The 26322-nt window shown below is 40.3% G+C and overlaps 2 protein-coding genes across 2 annotated transcripts; both read right to left on the reverse strand.

Annotated features, from left to right (window-relative positions):
• Positions 1-8148: 8148 nt before the first annotated feature.
• Positions 8149-8571, reverse strand: LOC138905892 (uncharacterized). Its single transcript, XM_070194406.1, has one exon. The coding sequence runs from the start codon at positions 8569-8571 to the stop codon at positions 8149-8151; it is 423 nt and encodes a 140-aa protein (XP_070050507.1).
• An 876-nt stretch (positions 8572-9447) lies between these two features.
• On the reverse strand, positions 9448-12735 carry LOC138905893 (uncharacterized). Its single transcript, XM_070194407.1, has 2 exons — positions 12327-12735; positions 9448-9788 (listed from the first exon to the last, which is right to left on the reverse strand). Exons 1-2 carry the CDS (start codon positions 12733-12735, stop codon positions 9448-9450), a joined length of 750 nt encoding a protein of 249 aa, XP_070050508.1.
• Positions 12736-26322: the final 13587 nt, after the last annotated feature.

Below are 26322 nucleotides of genomic sequence, written 5' to 3' on the forward strand. Positions count from 1 at the left end.
TCAGTTTCTAGCCCTCAAGCAGGGTAATATGAGTGTTCGAGAGTATAGTCTCCATTTTGACTCATTGGCCAGATATGCACCATCCATAGTTGCTACTATGCGGGACAGGATTCACAGGTTTATAGCAGGGTTAGCCCCAGAGTTAACCGAGGCATGTGCCACCGCTGCATTGCAGGATAGTATGGATATCTCCCGGATTCAGGCATTCGCCCAGAATATAGAAAGGGGTAGGCGTCGGCAGCAGGGTACAGAGAGGGCTGAGCAAGGGCAACGTAAGAGGATGAGATTTCCCAGGTCTCAGGAGCAATATCAGGGTAGTTATAGGACCCAGTACTTCGGACGGCCACCTAGGCCTCTGCTACCTCAGTTACAGGGTTACAGGTATGACCGTTATACTAAGTCAGGACCAGATGAGAGCTCACGGGCGTCGGGTTTGTAGCGACAGCAAGGATCTGCGCAGACATGGTCATTTCCTCCACGGTGTGACATCTATGGTAGAGGACACTTGGGCCAATGCCGAGCAAGTTCTGATGCTTGTTATACATATGGGCGTCCAGGGCATATGATGCGAGATTGCCCAAATAGATATTCGGGGGGAGGGGCACAACCAGCGAGTTCAGCAACAGGATCATCTATGTCAGTGCATCCTTCAGGGCGCGAGTCTCAGTCTTCGGCTGGTAGAGGTCGGGGCAGAGGTAGAGGTTCCAGTTCAAGTGGTAATCAGAACCGTATCTATGCTTTAGCGGGTCGACAGGACCAGGAGTCTTCACCAGACGTTGTGACAGGTATATTAACCATTTGCTCTCACGATGCTTATGCTTTGATAGACCCAGGATCTACTTTATCGTATATTACCCCATTTGTCGCGAGGAAGTTTGGTATAGTGCCTGAAATACTAAGTGATCCTTTTGCGGTATCTACACCGGTCGGAGAATCGATTATTGCTAGACGGGTTTACCGAGGTTGTACGGTGACAATTTGTAGTCGTCAGACCTCAGCTGACCTAGTTGAGCTAGAGATGATGGATTTTGATGCTATCATGGGCATGGACTGGTTGGCAGCTTGCTATGCCACAGTTGATTGCCGAGCAAAGGCAGCCAGATTTCATTTTTTGGGTGAGCCAGTCCTTGAATGGGTAGGTTACACCAACACCCAGAGGTAGGTTTATTTCCTATCTGAAGGCGAGAAAATGATCGCAAAAGGGTGCATTTATCATATTGTGCGAGTTAGAGATGCAGATGCTGAGATACCTACACTTCAGTCTATTCCCGTAGTCAAAGAGTATGCAGATGTGTTTCCAAATGAGCTTCCAGGTATTCCTCCAGAGCGAGAGATTGATTTTAGTATCGATTTGCTTCCAGGAACTCAACCAATATCCGTCCCTCCGTATAGAATGGCACCTGGCGAATTGAAGGAGTTGAAGGAGCAGTTAAAAGATTTGCTGGAGAAAGGTTACATCAGGCCCAGTACCTCACCTTGGGTGCACCAGTACTATTTGTGCAGAAGAAAGACGGCTCGCTGAGGATGTGTATCGATTATAGGCAGCTGAACAAGGTAACTATTAAGAATAAGTATCCACTTCCAAGGATCGATGACTTGTTTGATCAGTTGCAGGGGGCTAGATGCTTTTCAAAGATAGATTTGAGGTTGGGGTACCACCAGGTCAGAGTTCGGGAAAAAGATATTCCGAAGACAGCCTTCAGGACCCGATATGGCCACTTCGAGTTCCTTGTCATGTCCTTCGGGTTGACTAATGCACCCGCTGTATTTATGGACTTGATTAATAGCCTATTCCGGCCATTTTTAGATCTGTTCGTGATAGTATTTATTGATGATATTCTGGTTTATTCCCGTTCAGAGGATGAGCATGCGGACCACCTGCGAGCGGTACTCTAAACCCTCCGTGATCGTAAGTTGTATGCTAAGTTTTCTAAATGTGAGTTCTGGTTGAAGTCTGTAGCATTCTTGGGGCATATTGTATCAGATGAAGGGATAAAGGTGGACACTCAGAAGATTGAGGCCGTGAAATATTGGCCTAGACCTACCACTCCGACAGAGGTTCGTAGCTTTCTAGGCTTAGCAGGATACTATCGGAGGTTCGTAGAGGGTTTTTCTTCCCTTTCGGCACCATTGACGAAGTTGACACAGAAAGAAACTAAGTTTCAATGGACAGAGGCTTGTGAGCGGAGTTTCCAAGAGCTTAAGAACAGGTTGACCTCAGCTCCAGTTCTAACACTTCCAGAGGGTCTAGAGGGTTATGCCGTGTATTGTGATGCATCAGGTGTCGGGTTAGGATGTGTCCTGATGCAACATGGGAAGGTAATTGCGTATCCTTCAAGGCAGTTGAGGAAGCACGAGAGGAATTATCCGACCCACGACCTCGAGTTAGCTGCGGTTGTCCATGCACTTAAGATATGGCAGCATTATTTATATGGTGTTCATGTTGATGTATTTACTGATCATAAAAGCCTACAATATATCTTCAAGCAGAAAGAGTTGAATTTGCGACAGAGGCGATGGCTTGAGTTATTGAAAGATTATGATGTTAACATTCTCTACCATCCAGGGAAAGCTAATATTGTAGCAGATGCATTAAGTCGTCGATCTATGGGTAGCTTAGCACATGTAGATCCCGAGAAAAGACAATTAGCTAGAGAGATTCATCAATTGTCTTCGTTGGGGGTTCAGTTAGTAGATTCTGAGGATGGTGGAGTTGTACTCCAAAACACTACAAAATCATCCCTCATAGCGGAAGTCAAGGAAAGGCAGTACGAGGACCCAGAGTTGGTCGAGCTGAGAGAGCGAGTTCCGCAGCAGAAGAAACCACTGTTAGAGCTAAAGGGAGATGGGGTTCTCAGATATAGGGGTCGTTTGTGTGTTCCAGATGTAGCAGGGCTACGAGACAGGATTATGTCAGAGGCACATTATTCATGGTATTCCATCCATCCTGGGTCGACGAAGATGTATCATGACATTAAGGATGTGTACTGGTGGAATGATATGAAGAAGAACATTGCTGAGTTTGTCGCCCAATGTACTAGTTGCCAGCAAGTGAAGATAGAGCACCAGAAGCCTGGAGGGCTAATGCAGACTATAGAGATCCCGACATGGAAATGGGAGGCGATAAACATGGACTTTATCACGGGTTTACCTCGTTCTAATCGTAAGTTCGATTCCATATGGGTGATAGTCGATAGGCTCACGAAATTAGCTCACTTCCTACCGGTCAGATCTACATATACAGCAGAAGATTATGCCAAGTTATATATTAAGGAGATAGTGCGGCTACACGGAGTACCAGTTTCTATTATATCTGACAGTGGGGCTCAGTTTACAGCACATTTTTGGAGGTCATTTCAGAGAGGTCTAGGGACTCAGGTGAATCTCAGCACAGCTTTTCATCCACAGACTGATGGACAAGCCGAGCGCACAATTCAGACGCTCGAGGATATGTTATGAGTATGTGTGTTGGATTTTAAAAGAAGTTGGGATGAACATCTAACTCTTGTCGAGTTTGCATATAATAACAGTTACCACTCCAGTATTCAGATGGCTCCGTATGAGGCTTTGCATGGGCGTAAGTACAGATCTCCTATAGGGTGGTTTGATGTTGGGGAATCTGGGTTATATGGGCCAGACCTGGTTCAACAGGCCATAGAGAAAGTAAAGCTTATCCGGGAGCGACTGTTAACAGCTCAGAGTCATCAGAAGTCATATTCTGACGTGCGGCGACGAGACTTAGAGTTCAGGATTAATGACTGGGTATTCTTAAAGGTATCACCTATGAAGGGCGTGATGAGGTTTGGCAAGAAAGGCAAGCTTAGCCCACGGTATATTGGGCCTTATAGGATCATTCGGAGAGTGGGCCAAGTAGCTTATGAGTTAGAGTTGCCCTCAGAATTGGAGTCTGTCCATCCAGTTTTTCATGTATCTATGCTACGGAAGTGCATTGGCGATCCTACCCGAGTGGTGCCCACGGATGATGTACAGATTACAGAGGACTTGTCATACGAGGAAATTCCAGTTGCCATCCTAGACCGACAAATCCGCAATCTACGAAATAAGGAGGTAGCTTCCGTAAAGGTTTTATGGAGGAGCAAGAATGTAGAAGAGATGACGTGGGAATCGGAGGAAGAAATGAAGTCTAAATACCCCCACCTATTTCAAACTGAAGATATGGTTCGAGATGGGACGCTACAACATAGCTCTATGTAGGCTAGCAGGTCATCAGGTAAGCTTTTATTTTTCACTTTCAATATTTATGATTTACGGTCGGTGAGGCAAATTGCTGCTATTTATAAAGATTGGCCATATGTGGCATGCATAGTATGTTTCTGGCTACGTGCAGGTTGGTTTTAACCTAGTGTACGAAGGATACTTTGGCAAAATTTTCCAAAGTCTCTAAGAGTAAACATTCGAGGACGAATGTTCCCAAGGGGGGAGTGATGTTACACCCTATATTTTCGTACGTAAAAATGCGTCGTAAGCAAACTAATGTAGGACCAAAAATGAGATAATATTTAAAAGTATATAAAGTAAGTTAATCATGTTACCTCTGAGGTTACAAATATTGAAGATCATGAACAACAAGTACAAAGAGGGTTGGACAGTTCAGAAGCTAAAGCAATTAAATAAAACAATGTTTCGTCGAAAGTCGACAAGTTGGGAATGTTATAACATGTACCTTTGGGGTGAGACTAGGGTGATTAACATGATAAGGAGATTATGTTATGATTTATATTAGTCGTATGACATCCGTGTGTTATGTTTTAATGTCAAGCGAGTTGTGGAACAAAAGTCGATGAAAGTCATCACAAGTTACACTCATAAGTTTTACTGAAATTTTGGGTCAAATGTAACTGCGATTTTCTCCCAATATACTTAGATTTATGGGGTGTTCCACCAATCAAATTAAAGATCTATGAGTCTATTTTCCAACGCATTAAACCGTTTGTCAATACGACATTGGAGTAGAAAGATATGGACATTTGTACGATACTGCGCAAGCTGCTAGGTGACAAGTAGGTGTGTCACCTACTTGCTTAAATGAAAGCCCAAAAATGGGCCATTTCGGGTCGTCCAAAGAGGCCTTTTAAGGGCCTATTTTCTTCATATATTAGACTTAAAATAGAGCATAATAACCAGACATAAGCTCTGCAAAGAATCCTCCCAAAAATTTCCCACAAACCCTAATTGATTTTCTCTCCCTTTCAAGTTCCAATTGGAGGTAAAACCTAGAGTTTGAAGAACCAAGATAAGAGCTGAGTTATCCAACAAATAAGGTGAGTTTACTTCTCTCTTTCATCCAATTTTTCTTCTGTAAATTCATGGTAAGTCGTTCTATACTTGTAAGAACTCACGGGACGGTGATCGGAAGCCGTGAGTTCGAGTTATTCACTTGTAGCGGACTGTTTTGTGGACTGTTTTGTGTTGCTGTTGGGCTGCGTGTTTTAGTACTATTTTGTGGAGTTTTGGAGGAGGAAAGGGGTTTATAAACACCATATAAATGTAGGGTGGTTGGCTGGTCGTTCGTCATAACATTTTCGGGTCGTTTGACACTACTACGGTGGTCGTTTTGTGTACGAAGAGATTGGGGTGTGTTGGGCTGTTTTGTAGTATTTGATGGTGTATATAGGGCTGGAAAATGATGTATATATGTTGTTATTGTTCTGTTCTTGTATTTTTGGTGTTATCTTGAATTTGGAGGAAGTAAGGATTATAGGGGAGATGCTGCCCGTTTTAATACAAAATAAGTTTGTCGTTCGTTGTGCGATAGTTGTACCTTTCGTAACTTAACGATAGTATTATTATCGTTCTTGTAGATTAAGGTGCAAAGAGGTCAGTTCAACTTGGTGATTGGAAAGATTGTGATAAGGTATGTTAAGGCTAAGCCTTCCTTCATTTTGGCATGATCTCGTAGCTATATGTGTTAGTAATGAGACAAAAAGAGAAGTTCATATTCATGAATTTATTCACACTATTCTAGTCTCATAAGTTACAATATTATTCCTTATCGAGATTCTATATTCAATTTAGTATTTTCTTCTTCCAGTCAAGAGAGCAGCAAGCCTATATATACAGTATTACAGTATTTTCATTACCATCGAGCTATAATCGATGGGCAGGCCCCTATTGGGCAACCTCTGATCAGATGGAAAGTTATATACCAAGCCTACTGTGGCCGAGCGCCTATGAGCGAGCCCAGCATGGTCGAGATACATAGCCTAGTATGGCCGAGCGCCTATGAGCGAGCCTACTATGGCACAACAGTTATATATACCGAGCCTTATAAGGCCGTACAATTATTTTACTTACTACATTGAAGGAGTTGGGTCAGTATCAGCAGGTAAGTATATCTCCAGATCATCTTTGACTCCAGTTACTTCCAGTTATTATATTATCAGTTCAGTTTCGATTTTCAGTTATGTTATTGCCTTACATACTCGGTACATTATTTCGTACTGATGTTCATTTTCCGGGGACGCTGCATTTCATGCATGCAGGTTCAGATAGACAGACGAGTAGATCTCCTCAGTAGGTGTTTCCCGAGTTCAGCCTGATCGGTAAGCTCCATGCCTTTTGGAGTTGCCAAGTCTAGAGTGTTGTGTATATCTTATGTATATCTGTATATATGTTATGGGTAGGTCGGGGCCCTGTTCCGATCATAGTACATCTATCAGTAGAGGCTTGTAGACATATCCTGTTGGTTAGTGCAGTATGTTGGGTTTGTAGGCCTGGTATGTATAATTTGGTGGTTTGTCAGCTGTAGTAGCTATGATGGCCTTTTCAGCCTAGCTTTATATTGATGTTTAGTTAGCGCTAGTTTCCATTCAGTTTTATATTTTGCTTCGCAAATTGTCTTGCAAGGTGTCCCCATGGCCAAAGTATGACATTATGTGTTCAGAGTCCCTTAGTCGCAATTTGGTACGCCAGGTTAGGTGAGGCACCGGGTGCTTGTCTCGCTCCTAGGTTCGGGGCATGACATATTCTTTCTGAGACCCATGAACTAAAGATATAATAAAACAAATGGGAAATCAAGAACATAGGCACCCCTAGTGCTTCTATGAATAGAGGCATTTATGAAAGTTGTGCGTTTACTCGTTTTGTTTGTATCGTATGAATCATGCCAAAAGGAAAGAAGGGATAGCCTTAACATACCTGAGCCGATTCTCTTGACAATCCCTCTAATACACGACAATCGTTACAAAACACGTGACGGCAAGATCGAAGTAGGGATAAATCCATATGATATTCTTGAGAAAGGTTATACCAGGCTCCCTTAAAATTGCAAATCCCGTTGCTATTGTGTAATAATCTCGTATGAATTTGTTGAAACTTTCCTCCATTACAGTGTAGATATAAGCATCTTCATTTTGTGAATTAGAGAGGTCTTTAATCCTAGTGGGTGTGGGCCCCACTTATGTGATGACTTAGCCACAAAATCCCCTAAATAAGCCACATAGTTACATAGACCAAGAGTCATTGTTTGGTTTTTTATCCATATTTTACTTGGTGCCACATTGAAGGGGGGTGTGGTCTCCATTAAGCTTATCCACAAGTCATAATCACCTTGTTAATCTCCCACTAAACCAATAATTAACCAATTACCCACATAATTAATAATTATCTCAAATTACTTAAAATACTACTCACTTTTAACATACTTTATACACCTTACTATCATGGTCATGTGGTACCTTGTATGGCACTAGTCCATAAATACCGGGTATTATAGCTCGAACCGTATTTTATCCCAAATTGACAACCTTCAACGAAACTCATTTTCTTTGATTCATTTACCCTCTAACCTTCACGGCACTCACTTATCACTTGTTACAAATAATAAATACTTATAATCTCAAAAATAATCTCATTCCCGAGCTTACGTCGATTAACTTATGATGAAACTTTAACGTACAAAATGCGGGATGTAACATCCTTCCCCTCTTAAAAACATCCGTCCTCGGATGTTTAACTCCCTGAGATCTATATAAATTTTTGCAGAGTCGCCTTTGTAATAGTACTACTATCAACTCTTCTTGTAGAAAACTCAATAATTCAATGCCACATACTTCCACAATCATCAATCACGACAATGGCCTCACACGACTAATGAAAATAATTAACACAAGAATCCATACTCGTACCTTAAGGCTGTGATGTCTTAGTCAGATCCTCCTCTGGAAGAGAAAAGAAGTGATGATACCTAGACTTCATGTCCTCTTCAGCTTCCCAAGTCATTTCCTCCACATTTTTGTTTCTCCAAAGTAGTTTCATCGAAGCTACGTCTTTAGTCCTTAATCTCTGAACCTGTCTATCTAGTATAGCAATGGGAGTTTCCTCATATGATAGCTGCTCTGTGACCTGAACATCGTCAACTGACACAACTCTGGAAGGATCTCTGACATATTTATGAAGCATAGACACATGAAAGACAGGTTGTATGGACTGTAAGTCAGAAGGAAAGTCTAACTCATATGCTACCTGGCCTACCTTGCGTATGATCTTATGTGGTCCAATGTACTGAGGGCTAAGTTTTTCGTTCTTACCAAACCTCATAACGCCTTCCATTGGTGATACCTTTAGGAATACCCAATCGTCAACCTGAAACTCAAAGTCTCGTCTTCGATTATCTGCATAAGTCTTATGACGGCTTTGAGCTGCTAATAGCCTTTCCTATATAAGCTTAATCTTCTCGATTGCCTATTGTACCAACTCTGGTCCTACTAACTTAGTTTCCCTAACATCGAACCATCCTATAGGTGACCTACACTTCCATCTGTAAAGAGCTTCGTATGGAGCCATCTGAATACTGGAATGATAGCTATTATTATACGCGAACTCAATAAGCGGCAGATGAGCATCCCAGCTACCCTTAAAGTCCATCACACAATCCCGTAACATATCCTCAAGTGTCTAAATAGTACGCTCAGCCTGTCCGTCTGTCTAGGGATGAAATATTGTACTAAGACTTACCTGAGTCCCCTATCCTTTTTGGAAGGACCTCCAAATATTAGTTGTAAATTGAGCACCTCTATATGAGATAATAAATATAGGGACACCATGATATCGTGCTATCTCATTAATATAAAGCCTTGCATAATCCTCTGCGGAATATGTAATCCTAACGGGCAGAAAATGGGCAGATTTTGTAAGTCTATCAACAATCACCTAAATAGAATCGAACTTACGCTGGGTACGAGGTAAGCCTATGATGAAATCCATATTAATTACTTCCCACTTCCAAGTCGGAATCTCCATAGCCTGCAATAATCCACCAGGCTTTTGATGCTCAATCTTAACCTGCTGACAGTTAGGGCACTGAGCAACAAACTCCGCTATATCCTTGTTCATTCCATCCTAACAATATATTTCCCTAATATCATGATACATTTTTGTTGCTCCTGGATGGATAGAATATCGAGAATAGTGAGTTTCTCCCATAACCTATCGGCGCAGCCCTGCAACATTAGGGATAAATAATCGTCCTCGATATCTAAGGACTCCTTCTCTTGTAATCTCAAATGGTGTCTTCTCCTTCTGAGGGGTTGTATCCCTGTAATGAGCTAACACAGTATCCTCGTACTGGCGTTCCTTCACTTCAGTTACTAAAATGGATGTTGTTGTGTCCTGAATAGTAACTCCGGTATCACCTGAGTCTTGTAATCGAACTCCAAGACTAGCTAGTTGATAAATCTCACTGGTTATCCCCCTCTTCTCTGGCTGTATATATGATAGGCTACCCATAGATCTACGGCTGAGGGCATCAGCTACTACATTCGCCTTTCCTGGATGGTATAAAATATCAACGTCATAGTCTTTCAGTAGCTCCAACCCTCTCCTTTGACGTAAATTCAATTCCTTTTGCATGAAGATATACTGAAGGCTCTTATGATCTGTATAGATATCAACATGAATGTCATACAAATAGTGCCTCCACATCTTTAGTGCATGAATCACCGTGGCTAACTCTAGATCGTGGGTTGGGTAATTCTTCTCGTGCTTTCTTAGTTGTCTAGAAGCATAAGCTACAACCTTATCATACTACATCAGTACACAACCCAATCCAACGCCCGAAGCATCACAATAGATATCATAACCATCGGTGCCCTCTGGGAGCGTTAGAATTAGTGATGAAGTTAATCTGTCCTTTAATACGTGGAAACTCCATTCGCAAGCATCAGTCCATTGAAACTTTGCTCCCTTATGAGTCAACTTTGTCAATGGTGCTGAAAGAAAAGAAAATCCCTCTACAAATCTCCTATAATACCTTGCCAAACCGAGAAAGCTACGAACCTATGTCGGTGTCGTAGGTCTGGGCCAAGTCTTTACTGCCTCAATCTTTTGTGTATCAACCCGGATACCTTCACCTGAAATAATATACCCAAGGAAAGCTACATAATTCAACCAGAATTCACATTTAGAGAGTTTGGCGTACAACTTCTCTTTTTGTAGAACTTTGAGCACAGTACGCAAATGATTTGCATGCTCAGTATCTGAACCAGAATAAACCAATATATCATAGATAAATACAATCATGAACAGATCTAGAAAGGGTCTGAAAACACGGTTCATCAAGTCCATGAATATTGCTGGGGCATTAGTCAAACCGAATGACATAACACGAAACTCAAAGTGCCTGTATCTGGTCCTGAATGCTGTCTTCGGAATATCTTTCTCCTTAACCCTTACCTGATGGTACCTGGACCTCAAGTCTATCTTCGAGAAACACTTGACACCTTGCAACTGATCAAATAAATCATCAATTCTCGGGAGTGGGTGTTTATTCTTGATAGTCACCTTTTTCAACTGTCTATAATCAATACACATCCGCAAGGAACCATCTTTCTTCCTCACAAATAACACAAGTGCTCCCAACGGTGATGTACTAGGTCTGATAAAGCCTTTTTCAAGCAAGTCCCTTAGTTGTTCCTTCAACTCTCTCAGCTCTGCAAGTGCCATTCTATAGGGAGGAATAGATATTGGCTGAGTATCTAGTAATAGGTCAATAGAAAACTCAGTTTCTCCCTCTGGCAGAAGACTTGGAAGCTCATCGGGAAACTCATTAACCACAGGGATGGATTGAATGGTTGGTTACTCTACTTTCACATCCTGTACCCGAACTAAGTGATAAATATAGCCCTTTTATCATCTTTATTACCTTGAGATGGGAAATAAATCTACCTCTCGGCGATGCCGTATTACTTTTCCATTCCAAAATAGGCTCCCCTGGGAATTGGAATCGGGCCATCTTTGATCTACAATGAACATTGGCATAACAAGAAGCCAACCAATCCATACCCATTATAACATCAAATTCTACCATATCTAACTCGATTAGGTCTGCTACTGTAGATCGACTATGAACTACTACTATACAATCTCTATATACCCACCTATCTATCACTGGATCCTCAATAGGTGTGGATACCTCAAAGGGTTTAACCAACTCAAGTTTTATTCTAAACTTACTAGCAACCAACAGAGTAATATATGATAAGGTGGAATCAGGGCCAATCAATGCACACACATCATATGAGGACACTGATAATATACATGTAACAACATCAGGTGATGACTCCTGATCATGTCGACATGCTAATGCATAATTGCGGTTCAGAGGACTGCTCGAGCTAGATGCTACACCTCTGCCTCTACCACGACCGATTGGTGCTTGTGAACCTTGCCTAGGGGGCATACTGATGATGACGAACCAACTACAGATCCCGCTAGCTGAACTATGCTTGTACCACCTCTCGTCAGACAATCTCTCATAACATGGCCTGGATAACCACAAGTATAACCAACACCCAACCCCATATGGCACTGCCCGACATGCTGCTTACCACACTGAGCATATTCTGGCAAGGGCGGCCTCATCTGACTTGACTCACCCCTATACTGAGAACTTGAGGCTCTGAAATTCTGACTAGGCCCTAAATATGTGGAACGATCAAATCTTATATTGGCAAACTGAGGGGGTGCGCTAGCCGATGGCTGGGCTGGATACCTCGGGTATTGTGGTCTCTAACCACCTCAAAACTCACCAGAAGGACCCAAAGATCTCGCTCTCTTACTCTGGCCCCTATCATGCTCACGATCGGCCCTCTGCTTCTATTTACGCTCCTTTACACCCTGAGCGTATGCCTGAATATGGGAAATATCCATGCCTGGCTAAAGTGAGACCGACATACATTTGTTAAGCAGGTGCGGCTCTAACCCCATCACGAACCGGTGAACCCGATCCTCTATCTCAACTAAAATAGTGGGATAATACCCAGACAACGAATTAAATTGAAGGTTGTACTCCCGAACACTCATATTACCCTGCCGAAGGGCCAAGAACCTATTAACTCTGGCCCTTCTAAGCTCTGGTGGCAGATATTGACAAAGAAAAACCTCTGTAAACTCATTCCATACTGCTAGAAGGGCATCCTCACCTCTGGACAACTCCCAAGACTCGTACCAATTAACTGGAATTTCCTGAACTCTATAGGAAGCTAGCTCAGCTGTCTCAGTCGTAGTGGCCTTCATTACCCTCAAAGTCCTCTGCATCCTATCGATAAATACCTGAGGGTCCTCATTTGGATCTGCTCCAGTGAATACTGGAGGATCCAAATTAATGAAATCACGAACCCTCGCACTGATGGCTCTATGTGCATGACCAATACCTACTTTCTGACGTCGAGATTGAGCGGCTACTAATCGAGTCAATAGCTGAATAATATCCCTCATCTCCTGACCCAGTGCATCAGGCTGAGGAGCTGGTTATACAGGGGCAGGCGCTGGAGCTGGTGCCCTTCAGAGCTCCTCTGGAGAGGGCGGGGTATGTGAAGTCTGAGATGAAATCTCACTATGAGACTCTCCCCGAGCCCTGGTAACTCGTGGTGCTTGACTAGTAGTCTCATCAGCCACGGACTTTCCCTTCGGGGCGGTTGTAGCCTTCTTTAGCATCACTTAAAACATAATATATCGTTAGGGAAATGAATCCTTATATCGCACGATCTAAGATAAGAAAGGAGGATAATATCCTATATGTCATGTAGCCTTCTGTTTATAAATGTGATGCACAACACACTCATAAACAAGACTCTACTAGACACGGTTTGTAGAAAACCCTAGGACAGAACTACTCTGATACCACTTTTGTCCCGACCCAAACCGATGGGCCATGATGAGTGCCCGAGTCCTACCTGTCGAACACCCCTAAGCATGCATCTAAGATATAAACATGAATTAAGGGTAGGTGATGAATAACATCTGTCAATAAACCGCTGAATTACGTGAATAACATACGTGAGGGAAACATGTCCAAAAGACATATATACATATATAAGCGGAATAAGGTAGGGCGAGCCGACAAGGCTGCATACTATCCAACTATACATGACTGTCTATAGACCTCTAATAGAGTGTACAACTATATAAAGGACGGGACTGGGGCCCGTCGTACCCATATCTACATACAAAAATAGCGTACCAAAACTAATAACAGCTCCGGCTCAAGTGAAGCACAACAACTCTCGCTGATCAAGGATCCTTAAAAGGGGGGCCGTCGGCCTGTCTACCTACACCTGCAGGCATGAAACGCAGCGTCCCCAGGCAAAAGGGACGTCAGTACGAATAATGTACTGAGTATGTAAGGCATGAAAATCAGTACATAAAAGACATAAAAGAAACATGGAGTAAAGGAATCCACATGTAAGTCTAAATAACTTTGTGAATCCTGAAATATTTATAAGTTCATACATGTGCGTATAAATGTGGTATCATGCATAGGTATATGTGTACATAACATCATCAAGCCTTTGAGGGCATCCCGTAATATCATCTCGGCCTCTGTGGGCGAAATCATCAACATATACCAACTGATTAGGTGGTGGTATGTATATAATGCCATAAGCTTTTCCCATATCCCATATACGTATAATATACGTGTATATAACGCCATCTGGTTATGGGTCATTGTACATGTATAAATGAATGAAATGCATAAGAAGTGAGTTAATAAAATTTCACGGAATGTCATAAGATCAATATGTCTTCGGATAAACTTTATCAACTATGTATTATTTCTGAGACCCATGAACTAAAGATATAATAAGACACATGGGAAATCAAGAACATAGGCACCCCTAGTGCTTCTATGAATAGAGGCATTTATGAAAGTTGTGCGTTTACTCGTTTCGTTTGTATCGTATGAATCATGCCAAAAGGAAAGAAGGGATAGCCTTAACATACCTGAGCCGATTCTCTTGACAATCCCTCTAATACTTTACAATCGCGACAAAACACGTGATGGCAAGATCGAAGTAGAGACAAATCCGTATGATATTCTTGAGAAAGGTTATACCGGACTCCCTTAGAATTGCTAATCCCGTTACTATTGTGTAATATAATCTCGTATGAATTTGCTGAAACTTTCCTCCATTACATTGTAGATATAAGCATCTTCATTTTGTGAATTAGAGAGGTCTTTAATCCTAGTGGATATGGGCCCCACTTATGTGATGACTTAGCCACAAAATCCCCTAAATAAGCCACATAGTTACATAGACCAAGAGTCATTGTTTGATTTTTAATCCATATTTTACTTGTTGCCACGTTGGGGGGTGTGTGGTCTCCATTAAGCCTATCCATAAGTCCTAATTACCTTGTTAATCTCTCACTAAACCAATAATTAACTAATTACCCACATAATTAAGAATTATCTCAAATTACATAAAATACTACTCACTTTTTACATACTTTATACACCTTACTATCATGGTCATGCGGTACCTTGTATGGCACTAGTCCATAAATACCGGGTATTATAGCTCGGACCATAATTTATCCCAAATTGACAACCTTCAACGAAACTTATTTTCTTTGATTCGTTTACCCTTTCGGCACTCACTTATCACTTGTTACAAATAGCATAAATATTTATAATCTCAAAAATAATCTCATTCTCGAGCTTACGTCGATTAACATACGACGAAACTTTAACGTACGAAATACGGGATGTAACACTCGAGATGCTTGTTCTTTATTGCACCTTAGTGGTGCTTGGCCCTTTGTAGCGCATGATGCTATCCGTCTCCCCAGGGTTATGTTTATGCACTTGGAGTGCTTGTGGTTGATATATGTATTTCTAGTGAGTATGGAATTTTGGTTCGATGGGTATTCCTATGCAGATTGCTATGTGTGGATCGGGTTGCACACCACAACGGCATCATGTGTGGATCGGGTTGTGTGCTGCAACGGTGAGATGTTGGGTACGGTTCCTTCTTTATTTGGTGTGTTTTGCTTCTCATATGTCGGATAGATTCTTAGCATTTTGTTAGGTAATTATATTTGTTATGCATGTTGGTAGTTCTATACCTAGGTTTCCTTTCATTATTGGTCATATTCGAGTTGTGGCTTGTTGGGCGCATGAATCGTCTCGTATCAGACTTTAGATGGTGTCAGATGTGGCTTGTCGGCCGAGCATCTTGTACTGGGTGAGACAAGGTTGTTGGACCTAGAATCAGTGTAATCGGATTTGTATAATGTATGTTTGAAGGGGAAATGTCGCTAATTAGTTATAAATGCGGCAATGGTTCATGTCTAACGGGAGAACTCCATGATTTATTGATTTAATAGGTAGTTAAGAGATTTTGTATATCTCTTTCATCGTTGCAGTGTTGCAAGGCTTAGAACAGGGCCTTCATGTGTCAGGAGATATATTAGCGGTACCGGATTCAGAAACACACATCTATTGTGGTTGGGTGATATTACTATAGGCATATGAGCTATGCGGTACATTGTGTGGCTATGACTTTTGTGTATAAGTATGTTCTAGTATAGCTTGTTGAGTTTTATACAGTGCAGGTATGCAAGAATCGGACCTTATAAGGAATTTCGGATGTTAAAGTTTAGTTCTAAGTCTTGCGGGCTAAAGTAGCAGGAATGTTCTTCAGTTGGGGTTGAGCTAATGTGCTCATATGAATTATGGTAGCACGGGTAGGTGCACGAGGTGTTATTCGGTGGTTTTGGAAACTTTGGAATGGTTCTTGGCACGTTCGAGGATGAACGTATGCTTAAGTGGGAGAGAATGTGACGACCCGGCCGGTCGTTTTGAGCTCTAGCATGTCATTCGGCTATTTAAGACATTGAGTAGCTCCACTTTATGCATTATGACTTGTGCGTGTTGTTGATTTTGATTTTTGAGAAGTTTGTAGTTGATTTAGAAGAATAATTCTCAATTCAGGAGTTTTAAGTTGGAAGAGTAGACCAAAGTTTGACTTTTGACTAAACAACCTAGGAATCGGGATTTGAAGGTTCCTATATGTTTGTAAGCTGATTTTGGACTAGGGCGTATGTTCGGGTTGAGCATCGGGGGATCCAGGAATGATTTGGTGCTTGTTGTAGAAAGTTTTCATTTTGAAGGTTTTTTAAATTTGATAAGTTGACTTGGAGTGGACTTTGGTGTTATCGGACTCCGGATGATGTTCTGAGACCTTGGATAGGTTCATTTAGTTAGTTGGAACTTGTGTGTGAAGTTTGGTCATAATCTGGAATGTCTAAGTGTGATTCGGACGCATTCGGCAAAATTGAAGGTTTGAAAGTTTAGAAAATAGGTTTGATCATCGATTCTTTGTTTTGATATTACTCATAGCATTTTGAGCCTTTGGATAAGGTATGGGGACTGATTAGTGTGATTGGACAGGGTCCGCATGCCTCGAGTGTGTTTTGGGATTATTTCAGACCAATTCCAATTGTTTTGTGGTTGCAGGTTTCTGGTATTAGGGGCATGCATCGCGATCGCGTAGGAGCTACCGCGATTGCAAAGGGATGAGTGGAGCTGGTGAAGACTTTATTCTTCGGGATCGCGGTTAGTGGTAAGATTGTTCTACGCATTTGCGTAGGAGGAGTCACGAACACGAGGTGTTAGTGGGGCTGGCATAGTTTGGAGAGTTGCTCTATGCGATCGAGTAAGGAATGTCACGATCGCGGAAGACGTATTGATGAGGCTGGAATATTAGCCTCCGCGTTCGCGGAGCTGGGCTCGCGTTCGCGCAAGATTTGCAAGCAAATGGTCGCGAACGCGGGCTTGGTACTCGCGTTCATGGAGAAGGTTTTCTGGGTGAGGCTGTTTTGGCCTTCGTGATCGTGAGGCTGTTTGCGCGATCATCAAGAAGGATGTATGGGCAGTGTATAAGAATGCAAATCGGGGCTTGGCTCATTTCTATCTCATTTGTCTCATTGGAACCGATTTTGGGGCAATTTTGAAGGGACTTTTTCATCATCCATCACAAGGTAAGTGATTCCTACTCATTGTGAGCTAAGTACATGGATTTTATGTAGATTTGAACATGAAAACTTGTAGAAATAGTAGGATTTTCGAAGAAAATCTAGAAATGATATTTTGAGTTTTGACCACGAAAATGAACATGGAATTGGGAATAAATTATATATTTGAGTTTGTGGTGTTTTGGGTAGCATTTATCTTCAGGAATTTTTGGAATCCGGGCGCGTGGCTCCGGGGGTTGACTTTATTGGCTTTTCGTGTGGAGTTGAGAATTTATTTCTAATTGTTAAATTATGAGTCTTTGAGTATATATTGATTTGTTTGCACGTTCTTTGACTAGTTTCGAATCGTTTGGCATTGATTTGAAGTGTTATAGAGGCGCTGGAGCCGGTTATCAGATTTCGGAGCGAGGTATGTCTCTTGTTTAACCTTGTAAGAGGGAATTTACCCTCGTAGGTACTATATTTGTTATGTGCTACGTGTTATGGGAGCTACGCACATACGAGGTGACGAGTTCCCATGCGTATGTTAGATTCCTGATTATGTCCGGGTAGACTTAGACTCACCCTATGTTTTAACTATATTACTTGAGTTATTCTTGCCTGTATAAATGCCTTAATTTACATTTTAGCCTGAGACTAGACTTGCATAAAGTATCGGACTTGCTATTCTAGATACTTGACAAGCTACTTGATTAGTCGTGGAAATTATACTTCCTTTGACGGAATTCTCTCGCATTGTGCGTATTCGCTGGAAAGTTTCTTGAATTTCATAACTCACATGTATACTCGTGAGTGGGTCTAGTGACCCGTCAAATCTTCATATTCTTATGGGATCGAGCTGAATGCCTCAGCAGTATTCTTATGGGATTGGGTCCTTAGCCTCGGTGGTATTATGTAATACACTCTTTTGGGTTCTAGTCGTTCTCCTCAGAAGTACTATGTAACATGCTCATATGGGATCGGGTTGTTCTCCTCGGTTGTACCATATAATATAATCTTATGGGATCGGGCCATACGCCACGACGGGATATTGTACCACCACTCTCATGGGATCGGGTTGTTCGCCTCGGTAGAATCGTCTGTAATATTCGATAAGGAGTCAGCATACTTATGAGTCCTTCAGACTTGGGATATGACATTTTATTCGGTATTGATCATTTTTATATTCCATGCGAGGATGTATACGGTAGTTGAGGACTTAGTATATACTCTTTTGTTGAGGATCATATTATACACATACATCTGCTTCGTTGCTTTTACTTGTTATGCTTCATACCTGTAACTTTTATAGTACATTGATTATTGGACCACTAGTAAGTGTCAATGTCGACCCCTCGTCATTATTTCTTCGAGGTTAAGCTAGGTACTTACTGAGTACGCATTGATTTACATACTCATACTACACTTCTGCACTAATTGTACAGATACTGAGACAGGTACAGTTGGTGGTCACACCAGCACATAGGCGCAGTTGCTGAGGAGACTTTGTGGTGAGATGTATTCCATGTTACAATCTGCACCGCATGGAGTCCCCTTTGTATTCATTATTCATTATGTCTAATTTTTATTCTTGACAGTTGTTGTAGTAATATTGTATATTCTAGTAGATACGCACGCACTCGTTACACCGGTTTTTGGGAATTTAGAATCTTGTTCTTGGTTGTATTCTGTTATGACATCAGGATTTATATTTTGACCATGTTCGAGCATTTAATATAATATCAGTATTTACTATGAAAATGAATGATTCTGGTTACTTATCTCATTATTTGCTTCGGAATATATTTGGATTATTTATTGGCTTGCCTAACGGCAGCGTTGGGCGCCATCAAGGCCTATGGTGGGAAATGGGTCGTGACAGTTTTTGAAAGGTTTTGATCTAGGTTTTAGCTGATTCTTTATGTAGTAGCTTGGGTTTATTTTTGTTGATGTTGTTCTTATTGTTTTGATGCTGGTTTGAGTTGGATAGAAGTGGAATTTTATAAGGGAAATATTGTCCGATTTTTTGTAAGTGACCTACTAGCTTAGAATAATATTTGTAAGTCCTTTTATGGCATTAAATACAAGTTTTATTGTCCTAATATAGATTTACGTATTCGGGAATATATACGTTGAGTCGTTAAGTAAACGACAAAGGTATGTGAGGCTATCCCTTTCTTTCTTTTGCATGATTCGGATTACGTAACATAAACGAACGAGCTTCCAAAGACACTCCACTCTTAGAAGCTAGCAGTAGTTACATTGTTTCCCTTCTTATGGAATGATTGATGTTGATGTTGCTTCTCTTATTCTTATGTCACCAAATGTTGTTGGTATTTCCTGATTCTTATAAGCTTCACAATGACATGTTATTTCTAATAACGTATACAGAGGTTACCGACCTTACGTCACTCTGAAAGGTTTAGAATGTGATTCCATTAGTCCAGCATGCATTATATATACGTACATATTTTACTCTACCGAGCCGAGCTATAGTCTGCCGGGCATGGCACCTATGCAACCACTAATCAATTGAATTTTATTGAGCTCCGCGTGGCCGGGTACGTTTCTACCGAGTCTTATGATGGCCGGGTATGATTTTACTGAGCTTATTACGGCCGCGTACGATATGATGATGATGACGATAGAGGCGTGTGTTTTATGCGTGCATATATATATATATATATATATATATATATATATATATATATATATATACATGCATTTCATGCTAATCGCCATCAGAGGCTTGTTATGAATTTCAGGTTTGCTTATTTACTCTTCTTTCACATTCTATATTTTATTTATGTATGTTACCTGCCTTACATATTTAGTACATCTTTCGTATTGACGACCCCTTGCTGGGGCGCTGTATTTCATGCCCACAGATACAGATAGAGATTCAGACGATACCTCGTAGTAGGTGACCCGACTTAGCTGAAGGTTGTCACGCTCCCTTCTTATGGAGTTGTTTAGTGAGCTGATAGGTATGGTAGTTGTATGTATATATATATAGGGTATGTCGGGGTCCTGTCCCAACCAGATGTTGTTGATGTACTCTCTAGAGGCTTGTACACAGTCATCTTGCATATATTAGTCTTGTGTGGCTTTGTCAGCCTTCTTAGAGTACCCGTTGTATTTATATTGGCCTTGTCAGCCTTGTTGTATATTTACGTATTTTGGGACTTTCTACATACAAGTGGTTGTGTCTATTGATCAAGTAATCACTCGTCAGAGGCCTTGTCAGCCCACGTATGGTTGAATCTATTACAAGTATCAGGATTGGTACGCTTGGGCCTTAGGGCACCAGGTGCCAGCCACACCCCAAGGTTAGGGTGTGACAGTTAGCTTCTTCACTTTTTATTTACTACATTACGTAAAGACAATGATTTGATTTCTAAAATTTACCCTAAAATTTTTCAAACTATCCAATTTTAATCATCGACCATCTAAACACTATCTCCAATATTAAGAAACTTTTGTAGTCTCACATGATCACCCAATAATCACAAAAACATTAATTTTCACATGTTTGCATATGGATAGACTACATATACTTTTCAATGTTCTAAAAAATTACTTACCTTGTGTCTCGAATAAATGGGAGTATCATTTCTTTATATTTTGTTTGGTTTGTTTGTTTAGCAAGTACCACTAAACAAGGTACCTAGGGCTAGTTATAGTCATATTTACAAAAGAAGCTCTGCCGAAACTTTTAAAAATTTAGAGAGTTAGCCAAATATCGAGTTGTGAAGCACGGAGAAAAGTGGATACATGTCTTAGAGTCTCCATTAGACCCCAAACATGACTTTAACCCAATATTTAAGGACGAATATTTCAAAGTGGGGGAGAATATAGAGCTACGTGAGTTTTGAATGTCTATTTGGACTAATTAAATCATAAATGATGTGATTAAGTTAGTTCGAATTGTATACCAGCCCACATAAAGGTGGTGAAGTCATTAGGATATATTAAGGTATCGATGGTATGTTTCGGAAGTGGGTCGAATGAGTAAATTATCAAGAAAAATCCAAAAGTATAAGTTGAAGAATGGAGAAGGGCGTTCATAGCCTTGACTGGATAGTGATATACCTGAAATTGCTCGCATCAGAGTAGGAAAATAATAGTCCTTGGCTCGACTATTAAAAAAGGTTCCCTAGTAAGGCATAAGACACATGCTAGCAAAGAACGTTAAACCGTGTGGCCCCACAGGAAGATAGTACACACGATCAGGCAGGGATCGTCCTTCATACTAATCATATGGGTACTAAATTCTAAGGATATCAGAGTCGAGTGGTATTACCCAAGTTAAAGTAAAGTATAAATGTTTCTTGCGATATTGAATTGTTTATGATTTTAGCTTTCAAATGATTCATGATTTTCAAAGCTATTAAAATGCTTTCCTATTTATGCATTCAGGTTTTATTAAGTCTTGTTCCATCCTTTGTGAGGTAAACATTGAAACTCACTGAATACTGATAGTTGGTGTACTGACGTTTTCTTTAGGGGAACCTATATTGACCAATGTCAATGTAGGCGTAAGTACGAGTAGACTACAAGCTACAGTTTCCTGCACTCCTTGCAGAACATTGGTGAGTTCCGCTTTTACTTTTAGTAGAGACACATTTATTCTTTATGAGTACTTTATTTTATTTACTTTGATAGGGTAGCCAGGAATTTATTTGCCTCGTAAATCCCATTTCTTCTTAAGTTGTAAAGGCTTCATAGTTACGTTTGGTTTATGGTTTTTTCCTTTTCGAATCAATACATATATGACATGTAAGAACAATATTATTTCATTATCAGTTTTATACTTATGAAAGTTTATGTGATGCCTATGACGGAGGGCGGGTTGATGAGGACGTCTCAAGCAGAACTGGCAGACTTTTAATCTAGCAAATTTCTGAAGAAAGGGTGCACATGTCAGCATAGACGAATCCCACATCGGAATGGGAGAGGAAAGTGAATTACTTTATAAGTCATGACACAAGTTCACATGGTACGCGCGCTTTTGGGGCTCGATGTGGCGTAGCCCAAAAGACTTCGTCCGGGCCTAGGCATAAAGCTGGCAATTCATACCATGGGATTGGGTCATGACAAATATGGTATCAGAGCCGAACCTCCCTCAATACGACGGTAGGGCAAAGCTCCGCGAGGACACTGATGGTGGGGGGGGGTGAATGTGATGCTCATGACGGAGGGTAGGCTGGCGAGGGCGGGCCAAGCAGAACTGGCATGCTACTAGGCTGGCAAGCTTCTGAAAAAGGGGTGCACATGTCATCTTAGGCGAATCTCACATCGGAATCGGAGAGGAAAGTGAAGTGTTTTATAAGGCATGACACAAGTTCACATGGTACGCGGGCTTTTGAAACTCAATATAGCGTAGCTAGAAAAGCAAATCTGTACGGGCCTAGACCCAAAGTGAACAATACGTGCCATAGGCTTGGGTCATGGTATTTTAAAGTCAAGTTTTTTCAAGTTTGCAATTTACTAAAGATTGCATAAAGTTGAATAATAGATATAAAGCATACCAAGGGTAGAATAGGGGTGCCGGTAGCTTGGTCAAGTTAAGACATCTAGTGTCGGTCACTACTCGACCAGAAATTGGGTCATGGTAGTTATATTATTCTAATACCCATGAACTAATGGTGTCCAAAAAGGGAGTTTTTATATTCGCGCAAAATCAAGAAAAGCAATTATTGGCTGGGTGGCTATTATTATTGGTGTAAGATCTTATTTTTTGTGATTAGCTCTCCTATCCAATATGTAGGAAAATTCAAAACTTTGAAATTATTGCAGTTTGAGAAGTTTTGGAGAAGACAGTTCAATATGATTTTGCATGAAATTGAATATATATATATATATATATACTGAAAAAACGGAGGTTGGGTGATAGAGGGAATGGAGGGGGATGAGAACTTTAATGTTGTGTATTAATACTGAATTTTCTTTTAAAAAAGTAAGGTGGCATTTGGTTTAGAAATTTTGAAGAAGAGTTCTTTGAAATAATTGAATGTCTTCTATTTTTAAAACTGAAACTATTAAGGAGGTATTTGATTCATATTATTTGCATTATCGGTGCACGCAACTAAACATGACTTAAAAAAATAAGTTTTATTATATTTCACTATTATTATCTAGATCTAGCTCTTGCGTTTAAAACATTATATTTTAAAGAAGAGATTTATTTCAATAAAATATTAAATATTGAATCGCGCCGAACAATCTGATAACGGTGTGAAATGAACATTTATGGATCCAAAAATTGAATTGAGTTTTTTTCGAGTTAATACTGTAGATCAGACAGATATACCGAGTTACGCGTTTGTAATTTCATTGATGAAGAATCTCATGCATGGCGAATTGACGAACTTAATAGGTTGATTTTTCCTATTGATATAAATGCCATATTCTGATTTCATCCACAAAAATACCAGATGTATTAGTACAGGATTTTACTGGAATAAATAGATATGACGTCAAATCAGTTCTTTTTAAGAGCTTTTTGAAATTTTCGTGGACTTTCGAGGTTAAAATAAAAAACAATGTATTTTATAAGTGTCACAATCCAAAATTTAACCTCAAGGTTGTGATGGTGCCTAGCCGAACTTGCTAAGCAAGTCAACACACAATCCACAAAATAAAGTCCATTTTCTTTAGTTAATAATAACATATTATAAATAAAGACAAAAATAGTCTAAAATACTAACATCTGATATATCCATAACACGGCTTAAACACGACGAACACAGTACAACCCCCAAGACTAGGTGGCATAAGTACACGAGCAACTATGAAATATAGAACAAGTCTGTATACATAACCAGCTGTCTGAAATACAGATAGACAGAAAATAGTAAAGGAACATGGACTCGAAACTGCAAAATGGATCCAGGGAGTGCATCTCACCCTAAGTCTCTGTGCGGTCACCTAAGCTCAGTCAAGAAGCTCTGCCAGAATCCACCTAAGGATCTGCACAAAAAGATGAGCAGAAGTATAGTATGATCATACTATAGTCGGTACCCAGTAAATATCAAGTGTAACCACGAAGAAGTAGTAGCGAGGCTAGATGCATCCAAATAATTACAACAGCAGACTGAAATAGTGGATAACATCATGAATAACAAGAATCAAAGATATTAACAGTTGAAACATGTTAAGCATGATTTTCTAGTACAAAAAATAATCATAACGCTACAGATATAGTATTCAAAGATAGCATGCTCAAAAAACATAATCGGGGTCCCAACAATAAGCAGTTAATTGAATTCTCCTAAATTAGTTAAGAATATGAATGCGTTCTCTAACCGGTATAAGATCCATGTACCATGATAATCAATCCATGTATCACTATAACCTGATACAAAATCCATGTATCGACTCGGTAAAGTTCATATTGTCACGCCCCAAAATCGAGGAGCGCGACCGGCGCTCAACCGAGTGAACCCGACCGAGCAAGCCTGTTAGATTTCCTTCTACCCCAACTCATCCAAGTATGGAGATAATACATATTTTCATTAATTAGATAAAAATATGACCATGTCTACAATACCAATTTATTACTAATAGTTTTCATCATTTTTAAAGTCTCAAATGGGACAAGTAATACAACCACAACATAATATAGTTTGTCTTTTCCAGCACTAATACACAACCCACACTATGTTTACGGAGCCTCTATAGATAAAGAAGAGTACAATGATAATACCGGCAACAAGGTCCCGACTATACCTCAAACAGAATACACAAAGTACAAAAGATTCATGACCCCGGGATGAAATGGGGCTCACCAAGTCAACTGGGAAGAAGGTGTACTACTATCACTAATCAATATCTCCTGCTGTGGAACCACCTGCATCTATTTAAAGTTGCAGCGCCCCGCCAAGAGGGACGTAAGTACTGTCGAATAGCACTAGTATGTATAACTAACACCCTCTCAATAGAATGACAAATAATACAAACAAGATTATCATAATATCAATGAAAGTCTTAATCAACATCAAACCTCAATTTAGGATCAAGACAGTGTTCAAATTTATTTCCATATCTCACATTGGGAGATTTTTTGTATCAATATACCATTGTCCATAGAACCAGTACCACCGTACTCTCAGCACGGAGTCCGATCATGACCCGATCGGTTAGGCTATCTCATTAGACATCAACCACAATTACTCTCAATATCAATACTACCATCTTTAACACGGAGTTCGATCACGACCTGATCGGCTAGGCTATCCATTAGGAACATCGACTACAATCACAATTTTAATTACAATTTACAGCACAATCACCACCATGTGTGCGGCATGGTGTCCGATCACGACCCGATCGGCTAGGCTGTCTTATTCGAGACATCAACCTTTTTATATCAATTATCACATTTCATATTACTTTCACATCTTTTAATTTCATTAGCACTAATGGCCATAATTATAAGATCATTCTTGGCACGTTGGCCATGTTTAGTATTTCATGCTCACCTTTTCAATTTCAACTATAATCATCATCATCAACAACAAATACAATTCAAATCAAGGTGTGTAGTACACATGTGAGCAATTTAGAGTCTAAGGCACATAGAGATATTTCACAAAATTTGGCATAATAGCCTTCGTTTGAATTTGACTTGAAGTCAAAACATTATTAATGCACAGCCCATATTTTAACACATCCTCAATTGATAACATAACATAAATAAAGCATTTGGGGATACTTGTTGAACATACATCTTTCAACCCAATCTTACCCCGAATAGTCAATTTTATAATGAACCACTCAGGACTTACATAATTCACATGAATATCGTAGGATCCAATTCTAGGAGAAGAATTTAGCCAACATACCTCAATTGAGCTTCCTTAAACTCTAAAATATTCCGGAATTCTTAGCAACTTCAATCTATTATAGAAATATAATAAATTGAATCAAAATTAGGAAGATGATTATGGTTTTAGCGCATTTGAGCATTTTATCAAACACTAGGTGTGCATTAAGGTTTCAAGGTCCTTTTATGGAGGATTCCATCATCCCACAACTCAATCTTTACCATTCTTAGCTCAATAA

Source organism: Nicotiana tomentosiformis, chromosome 2, assembly GCF_000390325.3.
Source record: "Nicotiana tomentosiformis chromosome 2, ASM39032v3, whole genome shotgun sequence".
Taxonomy (NCBI): Eukaryota; Viridiplantae; Streptophyta; class Magnoliopsida; order Solanales; family Solanaceae; genus Nicotiana; species Nicotiana tomentosiformis.

What these genes read in the sequence shown, in the direction of transcription:
- LOC138905893 (XM_070194407.1), bottom strand. Translation starts at nt 12,735, where the DNA reads ATGAGGGATATTATTCAGCTATTGACTCGATTAGTAGCCGCTCAATCT. An exon ending in GTTCTTGGCCCTTCGGCAGG is followed by an intron (nt 9,789 to 12,326) that starts GTAATATGAGTG and finishes TATACCATCCAG; the next exon opens with GAAAGGCGAATGTAGTAGCT.
- LOC138905892 (XM_070194406.1), bottom strand. Translation starts at nt 8,571, where the DNA reads ATGGAAGGCGTTATGAGGTTTGGTAAGAACGAAAAACTTAGCCCTCAG.